General features: G+C 52.8%; 4 protein-coding genes across 4 annotated transcripts; all 4 read right to left on the bottom strand.

The window, feature by feature from the left end:
• Nucleotides 1-771: 771 nt before the first annotated feature.
• Nucleotides 772-2,904, bottom strand: B0H65DRAFT_173874 (uncharacterized protein). Its single transcript, XM_062821409.1, has 2 exons — nucleotides 2,570-2,904; nucleotides 772-2,437 (listed from the first exon to the last, which is right to left on the bottom strand). The coding sequence occupies exons 1-2, from the start codon at nucleotides 2,650-2,652 to the stop codon at nucleotides 985-987; spliced, it is 1,536 nt and encodes a 511-aa protein (XP_062683453.1). The 5' UTR covers nucleotides 2,653-2,904; the 3' UTR covers nucleotides 772-984.
• A 275-nt stretch (nucleotides 2,905-3,179) lies between these two features.
• B0H65DRAFT_463212 (dabb-domain-containing protein) lies at nucleotides 3,180-4,566 on the bottom strand. The gene is made up of 3 exons (XM_062826687.1): nucleotides 4,067-4,566; nucleotides 3,781-3,888; nucleotides 3,180-3,583 (listed from the first exon to the last, which is right to left on the bottom strand). Exons 1-3 carry the CDS (start codon nucleotides 4,130-4,132, stop codon nucleotides 3,425-3,427), a joined length of 333 nt encoding a protein of 110 aa, XP_062683452.1. The 5' UTR covers nucleotides 4,133-4,566; the 3' UTR covers nucleotides 3,180-3,424.
• A 632-nt stretch (nucleotides 4,567-5,198) lies between these two features.
• B0H65DRAFT_423393 (uncharacterized protein) lies at nucleotides 5,199-7,042 on the bottom strand (the record flags this gene model as incomplete). The annotated part of the gene is made up of 2 exons (XM_062824453.1): nucleotides 5,199-6,662; nucleotides 6,968-7,042. 2 exons carry the CDS (start codon nucleotides 7,040-7,042, stop codon nucleotides 5,199-5,201), a joined length of 1,539 nt encoding a protein of 512 aa, XP_062683451.1.
• A 2,496-nt stretch (nucleotides 7,043-9,538) lies between these two features.
• On the bottom strand, nucleotides 9,539-14,360 carry B0H65DRAFT_463204 (uncharacterized protein). The gene has a single exon (XM_062826686.1). It carries the CDS (start codon nucleotides 14,127-14,129, stop codon nucleotides 9,996-9,998), a length of 4,134 nt encoding a protein of 1,377 aa, XP_062683450.1. The 5' UTR covers nucleotides 14,130-14,360; the 3' UTR covers nucleotides 9,539-9,995.
• Nucleotides 14,361-14,446: the final 86 nt, after the last annotated feature.

Here is a 14,446-nt window from a genome sequence, read left to right as displayed (position 1 = left end):
TTTCGACGGGAGAGTTCCTTCGTGAAGTTTGAGGGATTGGCCGTTACGATAATTTGAATCCAAGCTCGGTATGTTACGTAGAGTGAGCTGGTTTCAAAAATAGTCCTTCATGAAGCCCAAAGCAGTCATCTCTTTAGTGACAAACGATCAAGATTCAGGTAAAAGTAACGATGTACCGCTTTTTCTCGTTCGATTTGGATACCCTCAAAACAGGTATAGCACCGGGTATATCTGAACCCAACAGGGGCTTCAACCAATCTGTTAGTGAGTTAATACGGGTCACAACCGATCGCAGGTTTGCCAACGTGGATCAGTTGGTTCCTTGGGAACGATCCAGTAACAGCATTGGTGGGATTGTGTTAGGCTTTGCTGGTTTTGACCTTAGCGCAGTTTGGGGGTATCCAAATCGAACGAGAAAAAGCGGTAATACTGTGGACTTTGAGCTAAGCTTCAACCGCGATAATGACCCTAACCCTGCCCTTATATAAACCCGATAAGCGATGGGTGGATGTCCCTCAGCGCCAGGACTGGAACATCTCAGCCCGACTTCGACATCCATATAAAAGAATGCCTTGGGTTTGTATATATGATCCTTCCCAGCTCACTCCCTTTGGCAACAGATATTGTCCACGTAAAGTGAAGATCCCGATTCAATGATATCAAGCTGACTTTCAACCAAGCCACGAGACCAAAAATGAACCTTACCCACTGCCCATTCTCCCGTACCGTACCGTACCGTAAATCCGTTATCGGTATTCCCAGGTTTGTGCCCCCTCGCCAGTAGCCCGTGATATCAACCTCAATGGCCCCATAGTTCAAACCCGTGTTCAGCATCCGCAACGTATCCCGAATGTCAATCTACATTGGCACCAAGGAAATCAAATGAAAACAAAATAAAAATCAAGCGGAAAGGCAGGACGAATCAATGGCAGAAGTTCAGACCCGAGACGCTCTCAAGAACTTACCTACCTGCCTCCTTTATCCTCAGACATTCTTCCAATCATGAGCAGTCAAATTGCCCTCCAACATCCTCTCCGCCGTCTCCCTCGGATCTGCTTCGCCCGTCGGCGGCGTCATCGGTGACGACACATCCATCGGCCTCAGCTGAAACTCCGAATAAGTCTGGCTATGCTGCTGCTGCTGCTGCTGCTGCTGCTGAAGTTGATGATGTTGATACTGCTGAAACGGGTACGGATGATGCTGCTGCTGATTCGACCTCGGTCTCTCTTCGCGGTAATGACGGCCAGCCGAGGTGGGAGAATAATTCTGCGGAAGCGGCAAGGGACCGGTAGCCGTGGTATCGACAAAATCCTCGTCCATCGGCGCAAACTGGCTCCGGACGCGGGCAGCAGCGGGATTGTGATCGCGGTCAAAGGCGACGCCATCCACCATTCTGGCATCACGGCGTTCATTAAACACTGCCGATTGGCTGGCGGGTGTGGAGTCGTTACCGCCACTACCGCTGTATTCGCGGTCCTGGAGCATACCCCCTTCGCGACGGATGATGTCGCGGATGACGTCCCTTCCTCCACCACCAGCGCTTCCTCTGCCGATGCTACCACTGCTCGTCGGGGGTCGACCACCGCCGCCGCTGCCACCGCTGCCGGCCATCATATCTGACAATCCGGAGCTGCTCCTCTCCAGTCCCCATCCCGGAGGACCACCGGGAATCTGTCCAGGCAACGGACGTCGGTGGTATATCGGTCCACTAACCGTACTTCCCGCGCCCTCTCCGAAGCCCACCAAGCTTTCCCTACCATCATCGTAGTCGCTCATCCTGTCCTCGAAGGTGCCAACACTCCGAGTAGCCAGGTTCTCCTCGTCATCCTCCATGGCGTCAGGGCCGGTGGCGTACCCGCTGGCCGGAGGACTAGCCGTCGGCATATCTGTGTCGTTGTCACGGGGATCAAGGTTCATGGTCATGCTCTGGTCATCGCCGTCATCGAGATCGGGGGCGGTCTCGGTGTTGGTCCCGGCGTGGGAGGTGGCGGAAAGCGAGGCGGTGGTGGTGCCCTCGTATGCCGAATCGGTGGCCGAGGCGGAGCCGACCGTGGACATTTTGGTTGCAGCTCTGGGCTGGCCTGCCGCGTCAAAGTAGGCTGGTGTTACCGGCACATTGGGGTTGTTCTGTTGGTTTTGTTGTTGCTGCTGGTAGTATGAAGACTGGCCATATGGGTTAGTGTTCATGCCTTGTTGGGGAGTGCCGGTAGAGCCGGAGGACTGTACACCGCGGAGGGCGGACATCATGCCCGGGAGACGGCTTATGCGGTCGTTGCGCTCGGCTTCGGGGTTGGAAGGGGGGTTTCGGGTGTAGTCGCCGCTGAAACGGTTACTTGTATGCGGTCCGCTTCCATGATGGACATGGCCACGGTGGCCGTCCTTGATGGCGGTTGTGGAGAGGGTGGAAAGCGAGGTGGTGGTGCTGGTTGGGGTGCCACTGGGGGTATATGATTGTAAGCCTATCGTGAAACTTAAAGTTTGTCTGAGAAAGGAAGCACAGAAGCACCGGCCACGGCGCAAGCAGAGAGAATGGTGGGCCTTAATATAAAAAAAAGTCAAGTAAACTCACGGCATCTCAGACGGGGTGTCCGGATTGGAGGGCGGTTGGGGCAGGTTCGCCAAGGTACCCGTAGGATGCGATTGTTGCGACATGATTGCTGAATCTGATCTGATTTTGAGAGAGCGAGTCGAATGATTGGTCTTGGTTGTCGCGTCTTGGAGATCCGAATGATATCGTGGGAATCGTACGGCAGAGATCGGTGAACAGTAAACACGGAAGTTGTAGGTAGCGAACCACAACGTCGCGACGATAGGTAGGCACGTAGCTGATACTACACAAGCGCTGATCGACGTCGTTGTGTTGGGATGTGCGGCGGGCGTGTCAGGTGCTCTTTGTTGTTGAAAGGAGCATGGAATCCAGGAGAGAAGAGGTGGAAGGGAAATGACGTCGGGGTAAGTCCCCTGAACTTGTCACCTGCCAAGATCCCGACAGCTAATTAGACCGTGCAAACGAGAACCTTGATGCCCGGCACGTGTGGGGCTCAGCCTCACTAAACCGCAGCTGGTGATCCTGGGGCGGCCACTGTAGCCAGCTGCTCAGCAGTTGATATGCATGTGCGGGGCTGATTTATGCTTCGAGTATTGCTAAATACACCATGCTACCATGTTCCCAATCACCCCAAAACCAAAACATCCAGGGCACCGAGGACACCTCGGTCATCGACGGAACTCCTGATGATCATCACCCATTTTTCATTCATCAACCTTGTTCGCTTCTTCGCCTTGCTATTGAAGCTTCATCCACTACCTACCAGCACTACCAAGCGAAAACATCAAAACCTTCCTCGCCAACCATGCTCATTCAGCCTTTTCATTCTTCGCCCTGTTGCTGTTCACTACCACGACAACCACGACACCCAAACGATCAAAACTCCCCCGGACTAAACTCAACAACCTGCCTCCCCTCCACAAACCCCTCAATGCTCTCCACAAACTCCCGACGCGCCGGGTCTTCTTCCAAGTAGAACTTGCGGTCTTCGGGCGTGTCGAATTCGCTTACGAAGACGTGGGAGATGCGGCCCTGCTTTTTTTTACCACCTTGATTTCAGCATACGTACGTCCTTTCGCGAACGAACGAAAGAAAATATGCGATACTCCCCGTGGTCTGGTCTGGTCTGTGTAGTGGAAGAACGGGGTGAAAGGGGTGAAAGGGGTGAAAGGGTGAAAGGGTGAAAGTGGACACGGTCGTGAAGGGGAGCGAGCTAAGTAAACTGAACCAACCTTTCCCTCAGGACAAACATTCGCCCCCCCTACCGCCGTCTTGAGGTACGGCATGTGCGTTTTCGGGTGGGTGCAGCGGTCTTTGAGGGACATCATTCTGTCGCAGACCTTTTATTCCACCAACCAGAAACTGTCAGCCAGCAAGCAGCCTTGGTGTTAAACATCGCGGGATGGTTTGTTGTTGTTGTGGGTAGCCGTTGAGTCGGAGGCGGAGTCGAGAGGATGGGGGAGAAGGGGAAGAAGGGGAAGAAGGGGGATCACTTAGAGGTAAGGATCTATTACTCGCCTCCTGAACTTCCTCCTGTGTCGCCAGGGGTTTGAACTCAAAGAGTTCGACGTGGACGATACCCATTGTTTATTTTGTTCGGTGTACGTAAGCTAAGTATGCTCAGTTCAGTTCTCTGGCAAAAGTCAAGTGATTGTCGAGTTCAAGGCGAGGGAGGGGAATATGATCTTATATCAGGCCGGGAAGCTTGAAGGTATACTAATGGTGAAGGTGGTGAGTTGTGCGCTCGAGCTCCCTGTCCTCACATGTGTTCCCCTTATTACATCACTTCAGCATCAGCACCATCAACAACACAAAAAGAGTCCCGTGCTTTTGTTTCCTTTGCGTAAACAACACAGTTTCCCGGGCAACTATCAATACCATTCACCACCAACCGATCAACACTGCACTGCCAGCCAGCCAGTATAGTTGCAAGCCTCAGTCAGTCACTTCCAGCCTGGCAAGATCATACACACAATTTTCACTTAAAAGCAAAGGTGTTGGCTACGTTATTGGTTCGATTATAATTCATTGCTGCTAACCTCATTGCTCATTCATGCCCGATTAGCTTGATGATCGCTTAACCCTTCGAAGTTAAAGTATGGTACCGTATCTACAGCGAAACCCCGATGTTCGAATACGCCATGCCATATTTATCATCATGTAAGGCTGCCTGATGATGAAGCCTCCCAGAGTGAGTAAGCAAATCTCTTCTCGACTGAGATATCGTGGCTGTTGTCGTCAATCCACCTCATCATGCACCCAGCCAGCCGAGCGGCGGGTCTCTCAAATCCATCCCATCACATATCGCACTTTCAGAATCTCGGACGCAGCCCTTCATGGCTATCCAGAAAGTACAAAGGTTCAAGACCACGTCTACTTTGATAGTCTAAGGGGGTCTCGGACGCCCCAGACTTTTCGTAGTGACGACGGAAGATTTCCTTCCATGTAGGTGTAAGAATCTAGTTCCCGCTCAAAAAGAGTCTTGGGCTGCCCAGGACGGAAAAGAGCTATAACGTGTGACTTGGTCCACATGTGTGTGTGTGTTCCATTCATCATCGTCCAGCCCTTTCATGCACTTCCCCTTAATTCTCAAGCTCCTCCTACTCATCAACCAGCCTGCGAGGACGGTAGGTACCCAAGCCCAACCAACCTAAGCCGGCATCCCAGACGCCGCCCTACTCAGCCTCCTCAGTTGGTGCGGCATCACGCCATTAATAAGACCCTGAATGATCTCATCAATGATCTCGCCATCGCCCACGTTCTGCGCCCTTGTCCGGCGCAGCCAGTACTCGAACGGGCCGCGGTTCTTGGCCAGCGCGTACCCCAGCTCCGAACACCGCTCGGCCGGACTGTGCTCCGTGTGCATTTCCGTAAAATGCGTAATCATCTTGGAGATGTCCTTGAGCGGCCACTTGCAGGGGGCGGCGGGGGAACGGCCGGTTCCCGCCAAAAGATACTTGGGTGCTGAGCACAGGCGACACTTCCAATAACCGAGTCGCTGGAGCGCTGTGTTTTGCTGGTTTTCTTCATCGTATGGCGGGGAGTTGTTGGCGCCGTTGCCGTTTTGTTGGTGTTGGTGCTGGTAGGAAGGGTGGGAAGGGTGTAGGGGGATGTTGTATTCCCAGGTTCCCGGGGTGCCGTAAGGGAGTGGTTGGGGTGAAGACGAATTGCCGTTAGGACTGCCTGTCTCCCTCTCCCTGCCGGCGCCGGTGGTCATCACCTCGTCGCCGTCTGCATCCAACAACTGCGGCTCATCAGGGGTCAGCTTCGCCTTCTTGGCCGATCCCGTGGTCTTACCGCCGTCGTCGTCATCGTCTGACGGATCGCTCCGCTTCACACCCGCCACTCCCGCTCCGGCAAGTAACGAGGCCGTGTACGCCCGTCCACCACTCGAGGCGCTGTAGTTGGTAAACGGAATTCCCTGCCGGCGCAGCTGGACCTGGAGATTCTCGATCTTGTGCTGGCAGTGGCGGATCTGGTGGCCGAGATCAAGCTGGCGGAGCTGGAAACTGCGGGCTTCCTGGGGCGTGAGGTCGGGCATAGCCAGGGTGGCGGTGCAGAAGGCCAGGTCGTGCTGGTAGGCGTCGATGTCCTCGTGGAACTGACGAAGCTGGATCTCCTCGATGTTGTTGATGTTCTCGTATCCCGTGCCGATGACGCGTGAGGCTGCTGTGTATGCACCGCCTCGGGCCAAGGCTGTTATGTCGTTGTTCTTGCTGTTCTTGCTGTTCATGTCACTGTTTCCGTCGCTGGCGACAACCAGCGCTGTCTCGGTGTTCTTCTTGGGGGTGCCATTGCCGCTGAGTTTGCTTTCCTTGGTGTTAGTTGTGCTGGTGGTGGTGATGGGAGTGGTGCCGTTGGTCGTTGCGTCCGCGGCATTAGGTGTGCTGGAGGCGTTGGGCTCTTCTGCAGTGGCATTCGCAGCAGTCTGTGCCTGGTCCTTGCCTTTCTTAGAGGCACTGGCGGATGCACGAGGCGCGTTCATGCTGGCAGTTTTAGCTGTCTCCGGGCTGCGGGACTCAGTAGTGGCAGATGGACCACCGACGGACACGGTGATGGAACCGTTGGGAGTGTTCGCCGGCTCCTGGGCAGCAGCAGAAGTAGAAGCAGCAGCCTATGGTCGACGAATTAGTATGAAGTGTTCAGCAAGATGAGATGCACATGTGAGACCGCTCTTTATCATGAACGAAACGATGTTGGTGAGTGAATGATATGGGAAATCGGCTTGCTCCCAATGGTTAATTATATGTCTACTTTTTCTTCATGTTCACGCCCATGTCGTCCATGTGATATCGGTGTGAGATGGTGCAGAAAGTCAAACTGCAATGCCATGTTGACATCTTTTTTTTTCTCTCTCACTTTGCATCCGCAGCAATCACTCAGTCAATCAATGAAACCAATGAACCGCTGATTGCCTACCTTTCCCTTTGACACTGCAGCACTGCGCTCTGCTTCCCTCTGCGCGTTTGACGGGCGACCTCTTTTAGGCGGCATTGTTGCGGTCTTCAAGCGGGGCAGCGAGGATGGTGTTGGTGTGGTGTTGGTGGTGAGAAATGGTGGTGTTGTGTGGCCAAGGTTCCAGCTTGATTGCAATCGCGGGTTGTTGTCGGGCGAGAGTTGTCTTTTAAAAAGAAGAAAGAGAAACAAGCAAAAGAGGTTGCGTGCGGATGCAACTGTTATAGACGCCTGCTTGATGTGGAGATGTTGATGAGATGATTGCAAGTGAAAGGTTGTTGCAAACGTGGAGTGGTGGTGGTTGAGTGAATGGTGGAGGAAAAATGGGATGATGAGAGAGAAAGAAAGAAAGTGGGTAAACGGAGAAAGAAAGAGAAACAGAAAAAGAAAAAAAAAATGGGAAGAATGCGACAGGACGGATGAAATGGCCAATATGGGGCAGTAAAAAAAAAAGGCGGGGTGTGTACGGAAAGTGAAGGGACCTTGGATGTAGTTTGTACCTTGACGGCTCAAGGTTCAGGTTCAGAAAGGTTCAGGTTCAGGTTCAGGTGGTTCCAGTTCCATTCACTGGTTCAGGTCCATTCACTGGCTGGTTCAAGGTTCACAGTTGTTGTTGATGAAAGGTGAATGGTGGGTGTGGATTGCTGTTTGGACAGACGGATGAAAGCCAGACAAACTGGAGCCATGGAAAACTGGAGACCCCACCTTTCTTTCTCTCCTTTCCCTCCCTTTGTTCCTTTCTTTCTTTTTTCTTTCTCTTTTTTCCGCTGTATTTTTTCTCCCTGTTGGTCTGTTCCCTGACCCCAAAAAGGCTTGGCATCTCCCCTGCCGACACCCCCTCTCCCCTTTCTTCCGTCACTTCTCTCCACTCTTTCGACGCGTTGCTGATGCGGATTGGCCAGATCGACGGTTTGAACGTTGAAATCGGGAATTTGGAGTTTGGGGCGCACGGGACACATCCATTCACCTTGACGGGGAAACGGACGGAGCTTGGCGTGGGTTGGTTGCAACTTCCTCTTGTACACTGTTGGTGCTTGTGAATGACAGAACGATAACGGCCGTGTTTTGCGTTCTTTGCCTTTTCTTCGCATGTCAGGGATGAAGTGATCTTATTGTCTGTTTTCTCCCTTTTGCCCCTCAAAGCTTTTCTCATCCGCTTCGCTGACTCTCGCAACTTGTTTCTTCGAATTGTTTCTTTTCAACAAAACGAAAACAACGACAATGAACAAGTGAACGTCACCTCTGGATGATACCATCTACCCACAACCTTTTGTCTTTCCTGTTTTAAAACACGCCCCTAGGTTTGACTTTGATACAGAATCTTCGAACCCAAAGAAAGGAGCAAAACGAGCAACCTTGGCTTTTCGGTGGCATCTAGGTACTCCTGAGATGAAACCATACATACCTACCTCCATTTAGAAACGAAATTGAAGACGGCCGGCCTGGACTTCGCACCGCCTCCCTTGACCCCATATATCACCCATTCAAATTGTTTTCAAAGTCAATATTATACAAGAAACAATACTTCCGTGGGGTTTCTTGATTCAAGGTAAGTACCTAGAAACTTTAAGTGTGAAGACCTATTACATATTCGTCTTATGAACGAGGGGCACAGCGAGAAATAGAAAGGTGGTGCATAGAGTCCAGTCAAAAGAGATCAGATGGTGCGCTCAGTTCTGCTTAGAAGGACCAACCCTCTCCTCCTTCGTGCCTTTGGCATCATTGAAAGATCTTCAGAAGAAGAACAAATGATCACAAATATCGGAAAACATCACTACTGTCAGTCATGAAATAGGTACACACGAAGCTGAAGACACCCACCCATGGAATTCTCAACCTTGAAGAATCGGAGGAAGCAGCCACGTAGGTACCATTACTATTGCCAGAAGGGATGGGGAATACTATGTGGGCTATACAAACAATTGACGGAGATGGAAAGACGACGGGACAGAAGAAAAAGGGTTTGAATCTGGAGTTGGTAACGGAAGAGGACATGGAGAGACGGAAACCATGGCAGCCTAGGTAGGAATATGGGAAGGGAGTGTCTGTCCAGTTGGTGAATGGGAAGTCCAGTGAACGGGCAGGGCACGGACTAACTTTCAACAACAATTCATTGATCCAGGACGATGTATCGTTGCAATGTTCATTGTCTGGTGGGCAACGAACCTACCTGATGGACTCAGGTGACTGGACTGGACAAGAAAGAAGTGGAAAGTAATAAATGCACTTCGGAGCCCGGGATGAGAGCTTCGCGATTTGTATATCACAGATCTTGGATGTGGCTAGGCTTCATACTTGGAGTAGAACACAACACATGGAATGCTTGGAATGTTTTAACCAGATCGCTCGTCGAAACCTTAGTCATGGAATTGGAGAGTCGATATCGTGTCAACATGGGACGGAAGATCAAGATACGATACGGTAAACACTGGACACGAACTGGACACGAAGTGGTCGAAAAGACAATGCATATCACTCACCCAATTCAAGAAGACAGTAAGTACCTCATGCACAAGAACCATGAATTCAATTCTATCTTCGTCCATGTACCTAACTAGCGACCACGACTCAGCTTATCTTCTTGGATGACCATGAACCCATGAGACCGCTAGCTAACTGGACTTGATCTGCTCCTTCTGATTCCGAACGCTTCAACTTCAGCAACCTCCAATCCAGTCCACTTCCGATTTCACTTCCGATCACAAAAACCTCAAGCAATGATGACCATGAATGCAATGCAATGCAACAACCGAAACCAAACGCACGCTTCTTTTGAGCTTCCTTTGAGGCAGTCCACAAAGAACCATCCATACCATAAACCTATAACACAGGTCCTGAATGCAATGATTTAACCCTAATCTAATCCTTCTTGCTTTCAATTCGTATCACCCTTATCACTCCCGAATCCATCCATTCCTGCCAGTGACACAATTGGTCATTTCCAGCATCATCCATCTTCCATCAACCACCATGCCCATTTTCCTCCAATCCTCTAACCCTGTGTCCCATTCAAAGCAGGCAACACAGCCGGAATATCCTCCATATCATCCATATCGCTGCTAATAACACTATACGTGTCCTGAACCTGTGAAACAACAGAAGGGGCTTTGCTCTTCACCAACGGCGCCGGCGTAGACGCCACCGAAACACTACCACTAGCAGCCAAGTTTTTGCGGACCTGCTTCGCCTTACTAGCCACCTTCTTCTCCCTGCCCACACCACCAACCACGTCGCCCGGTCTGTCTAGGGAAACCAGGCTGTCGTCTGCGAGGTTACCGTCCATTTCTACCAGATCGAGGAGTAAGTGATCAGGTACGGCTGAGGCGATGGCGACCTCGGAGGAGTCTGCTGCTGCTGCTGCGGAGTCATCTCCAAAAGTGTTGGGTTTCCTCCGCTTGCTAGCCTTGACGACGGACGCGGTAGTCTTGATGATGGTCTCGGTCGTGCGGACGGATGGCTGGCGAGTGAGGATGCGGCGTTTTTTGTTATGTTGACTGTTGGCCGGGGCATCAGAGTGGTCAGATTCGTTGTTTTCGTTGAACGAGGGACGGCGGGCTTGGGATGCCGCGGGACGCTTGGGGCTCAGCTGGGGGTGACTTGCTGTGAGAGAGGTAGATGGCGGCGGGAGGGAGGGGACGGCAGCGCCGAGGACGAGGGGGACGTCCAGGTCGAGATCCTTTTCTTTGCGCTTAGACTTGGTTGACTTGGAGGCCTTGCCGTAGGTGCGGACTGCTGCCTTTTTGGAGGCTTTGAGGGCGGCGGCCTTGGATGTGGTGGCGATGATGTCCTCGTCATCGTCATCGGAGTAGTCTTGGGGTTTCTGGGCGGAGGTCGGAAGTTGTGGGCTTGAGATGAAGGAGGGCTCGCCGAGGTCGACGCTCACGGCTCGACTCTGAACAACGGGCGCTGATGGTGCTGGCTCCGACTCTTCGTCGTCTTCCTCGGCATCAACCTCCGGAGCATCATCCATTTCGAAGTCTTGGTTGTCATTGCCGTTGACGGCAGCAATATCTCCGTTGATGCTCTCTTCAACCTCCTCCTCGTCGGAGTCCTCATCTTGGACAATAGCCTCCGAAAGTTGTGACTTCCTTGACTTGGATGACGCCTTTTCTGACTCCTTTAACCGCTTTGCGCGCTCTCTCGCCCGCTGAGAAGTCCGACCGCGCATCTCATTGTCTGAAGATTCGGCAAACACATTGCTGAGATTGGTCTTGGTTTCCTTTGGGGGATCCCACAGGCCGACTCTTGGTGTGCGGTAGATCTTGGTCTGTTGTGTAGACGAGACCACCACGGAAGCAGGTCTGCTGACAGTAGATCTGGCATCGGCATCATCTTCCGCGTCGTCACCGACTTCCTCATCGCCCTTCCAGTCGGCATCGCGCTCGTACATGTCGCAAAGGTATTTGGCACACTCTTGGGTGGACTTGGATTCCCATTGCGGCACGGCTTGTCTCAAGCGACCCCAGGTGACCGTGAGAGCAGTCTTGGCGTACTGTTTGTCGAAAACGTCTTTCTGGATTTCTTTCCACTTGATCTTGTTTTCGCGGTCAGCGCCAGAGTCTCGGATGGCACGCACCAAAAGGGCCTTGTCTTCGGGTGTGATTTTGCGCAAGTCCTTGCGAGCCTTATCCAGGCGAGAGGATTCGCCATCGGGAAGCTTGACCATGATGCTGTCGGGCAAAGCCTCATTCTTACGCAACGTCTTCCACTTTTGCAAACATTGAAGGCGAGTTCTGGTGTGATTCATGGCCGTGCTGATCTGTTGCCAGTTGATCAGGCTTTCCGGTGATTCGTCCTCGGACTTCTTCTTGTCCTTGGCCATGCTGGTTTTGATCTTGTCGATGGCCTCCGCAACGACCTTGAGGAAGCGCTCCTCTTCCTCCTCGGACCAGTAATCTTTTCTGTTCTTGCCCCCGGCAGCCAGATAGTTCCTGTACCGATCACGAACATCGTCCGGGAAGCGATTGATGAGACCACCGATTAGCGTCCACTTTTGGCCGTGCAGCTTCAGCATACTCTCCAATTCCTCATCCTGCTCCTTGGTCCATGAACCACGGGCAGGGAAGTTGTGGAAGTTCTGCCTGCAGTAGTTGACCACTTTTCTGCGTGGCCGGTTGGGGCAAGCATCGACAATAAGACCCCATAGCTCCCTATTCTTCGGATCCTTGCGTGGGTCTTGGTGGATCATTTCGTTGACGGCATGCTTGGTGAGTCCGTTAGCATCCCGGAAAGAGTCGATTACCGCCTTGATGCGAGCATGTTCGGCCTGCGTCATTCGGCCCTGAGCCATCTTGGAGCCGTTGCTTGCTTCCTCAATCTCAGAGTTGTCTTCGTCGGAATCGGCTTTCTTAGCTGGCTTTTTCTTTGTGCTGACCTTGGCCTTCTTAGGTGCTGGCTCAACGTTGGAAGTACTTTGTTCGTCCTCAGCACGTGATTTACGCTTCTTCTCCCGCTTTTGGTCCTTTTGAGTGGCGGCAACTTCCTTGACGGAAGGCTCAGCAGACGTCTCGGCTTGATCGCATCCTTCGGCCTCCTCACGTTCGAAGTATGGGACCTTCACCTTTCGCTTCGAGCCCTTGGAGCGCGGCGTCTTTGCTGTAGACGTTGGTGCAGGAGTGGCTTCCTCAGCTTGCTCGACTTGTTCAGGCTCGGCATCGGGTTGAGCTTGTGCTTTCTTGGTACGGGACTTGCGAGCCTTGGGAGCAGGAGTCTGGGTGACCGATACCTCAGGGGCAGAATCTTCCCCGTCTTCGACCTCGGCAGCAGCATCGACTTCCGGACTTGGTTCTTCGTTGTCGGCAACTGCTTGGTCGACATCCATTTCGTGATCAGAGTGGTTGTCAGGTTCAGGATCGCCCGCCGAAGAAGCAGTCTCCACGTCAGCTTTATCTGCCTCGACCTCGTCCGCATCATGCATGTACCCCTCGTTGCTATAATCATCCTCTGGCTCGTCCTCGTCGATAGCATCATGACGCATGTTGTCTTCCCACATGCTGTTGTTCATAGCCGGGAGGTCGTTCATAGCCGGGAGACCGTCAGTGCGAGGTCGCTGGGAGCTGTGAGGAAAGCCATCGAACTGTGCCTGAGAGCTTGGGGGCAAACCATCGGCAAAATCCTGAGTGTTGGGAAGGCCATTGATATGATCGTCCAAGTCCATTGGATGGATCGAAGCAGGAATGCGGAAGCTGTCATCGTGGAAGCTCAAAGACTGTTGAGTAGCAAACTGTGGTACCAGAGGAGCGCTTGAAGCAACCTCGACGGGATGTTGCGAAGCAGAGCTAGCCCTTCGTCGCTCACGGGCCACGAGGGGCGATGTATGTTCATGGCCACCAACCATGCTTGGCTCATGCTCGTCGGCACCGGGTTCCCTCTTAACGAACGAAGCATCAACCTCCACATGGTCGTACTCGTCCTCCTCTTCGGCAACAGGCTCGGGAGATAGCCTTCGCCTCTTGACATGGTGCTCGGAACTCGGAGCCTCGCCTCTGTGGATCTTTGTGGTTCGCTGAACATTGTCCTCGCCATCGCTAATGGGATCGTCCGAAATGTCGACAGTGACCTTCTTCGACTTGCGACTCCTTTTCTTGAACTTGGCAGATCCTTGAGCAGCGGATTGTGGTTCGGGCTCGGCGACTTCAGGGCGTTCGAACTTGAGGTTGGGTGACTCGTGCGCAGCGGGGGAGTCAACGGGCAACTCATGGTCGGGCTCGGCTTGTTGCTCCTCCTCCTCGACCTGGGGCTCGGGCTTGGACCTCTTCTTTTTCTTTTTCTTTTTCTTGCCAGCTTCTGGGAGTTCGTGTTCCTCGGTCGCGGCAGGTTCGGGGTCTGCGAAAGTTGGGTCTTGGTGGTGGGAATCGCCGTTCACGTCGGGCTCAACAGCAGGGGAGGGCGAGCGTCGGTGCTTGCTCTTCTTCTTTTTCTTTTTCTTGCGCTCGCCTGAGGGAGGCGCGACGGGTGATTGAGGTTGCTCGTCGAACTGCTGGCCGTAGGGTACGCCGGGAATGGCATCGTAGCTCTCGTTGTTTTCGTATTTTCCCCAGTGGTTGTCTTCCTGAACCAAGGGCGAGGCTGACCGGCTTCTGACGTCGCCATCTTCGCCTTCCGGCACACTTTGTTGACTGCCCATCTTGACTTTTTGCTTGTTCGATGCGCTGGTCAGAGAGACAATGTGCTCAGAGTGATGTTGACATGGTATGCGACGATTGTTGTCGGGCAAGAAGTGGGCGGAGAGAGGGTGACCTCCAGGCGGTGGTTTGCTTGGTTTGGAGTTGTCGAGGTTCGGTGGTAATGCAAACGTCAAGGGTAGGTGACGGAGAATTGGTGATGTGCGTTTTTCGCTGCTGCAACAACCGCAAACGCGCCGCGTTCTTTTGCAAAAAGTCCACTGAATTGGAGATTGCGGGGGAGTGTGCACGAGCCATAACCCCCTGGCATTGGCATTCA

Source organism: Neurospora tetraspora (genome assembly GCF_033439725.1).
Source record: "Neurospora tetraspora strain CBS 560.94 chromosome Unknown B0H65scaffold_3, whole genome shotgun sequence".
Classification (NCBI taxonomy): Eukaryota; Fungi; Ascomycota; class Sordariomycetes; order Sordariales; family Sordariaceae; genus Neurospora; species Neurospora tetraspora.
This window is presented reverse-complemented; position numbering and strand designations above follow the sequence as displayed.

Excerpts from the sequence above, each read along its gene's own strand:
- B0H65DRAFT_173874 (XM_062821409.1), bottom strand. The coding sequence starts at position 2,652 with ATGTCGCAACAATCGCATCCTACGGGTACCTTGGCGAACCTGCCCCAA. Across the intron at positions 2,438-2,569 it reads GACACCCCGTCTGAGATGCC|TGGCACCCCAACCAGCACCA; the intron begins GTGAGTTTACTT and ends ATATACCCCCAG.
- B0H65DRAFT_463212 (XM_062826687.1), bottom strand. The coding sequence starts at position 4,132 with ATGGGTATCGTCCACGTCGAACTCTTTGAGTTCAAACCCCTGGCGACA. Across the intron at positions 3,889-4,066 it reads CACAGGAGGAAGTTCAGGAG|GTCTGCGACAGAATGATGTC; the intron begins GCGAGTAATAGA and ends GTGGAATAAAAG. Across the intron at positions 3,584-3,780 it reads ATGTTTGTCCTGAGGGAAAG|CAGGGCCGCATCTCCCACGT; the intron begins GTTGGTTCAGTT and ends GGTAAAAAAAAG.
- B0H65DRAFT_463204 (XM_062826686.1), bottom strand. The coding sequence starts at position 14,129 with ATGGGCAGTCAACAAAGTGTGCCGGAAGGCGAAGATGGCGACGTCAGA.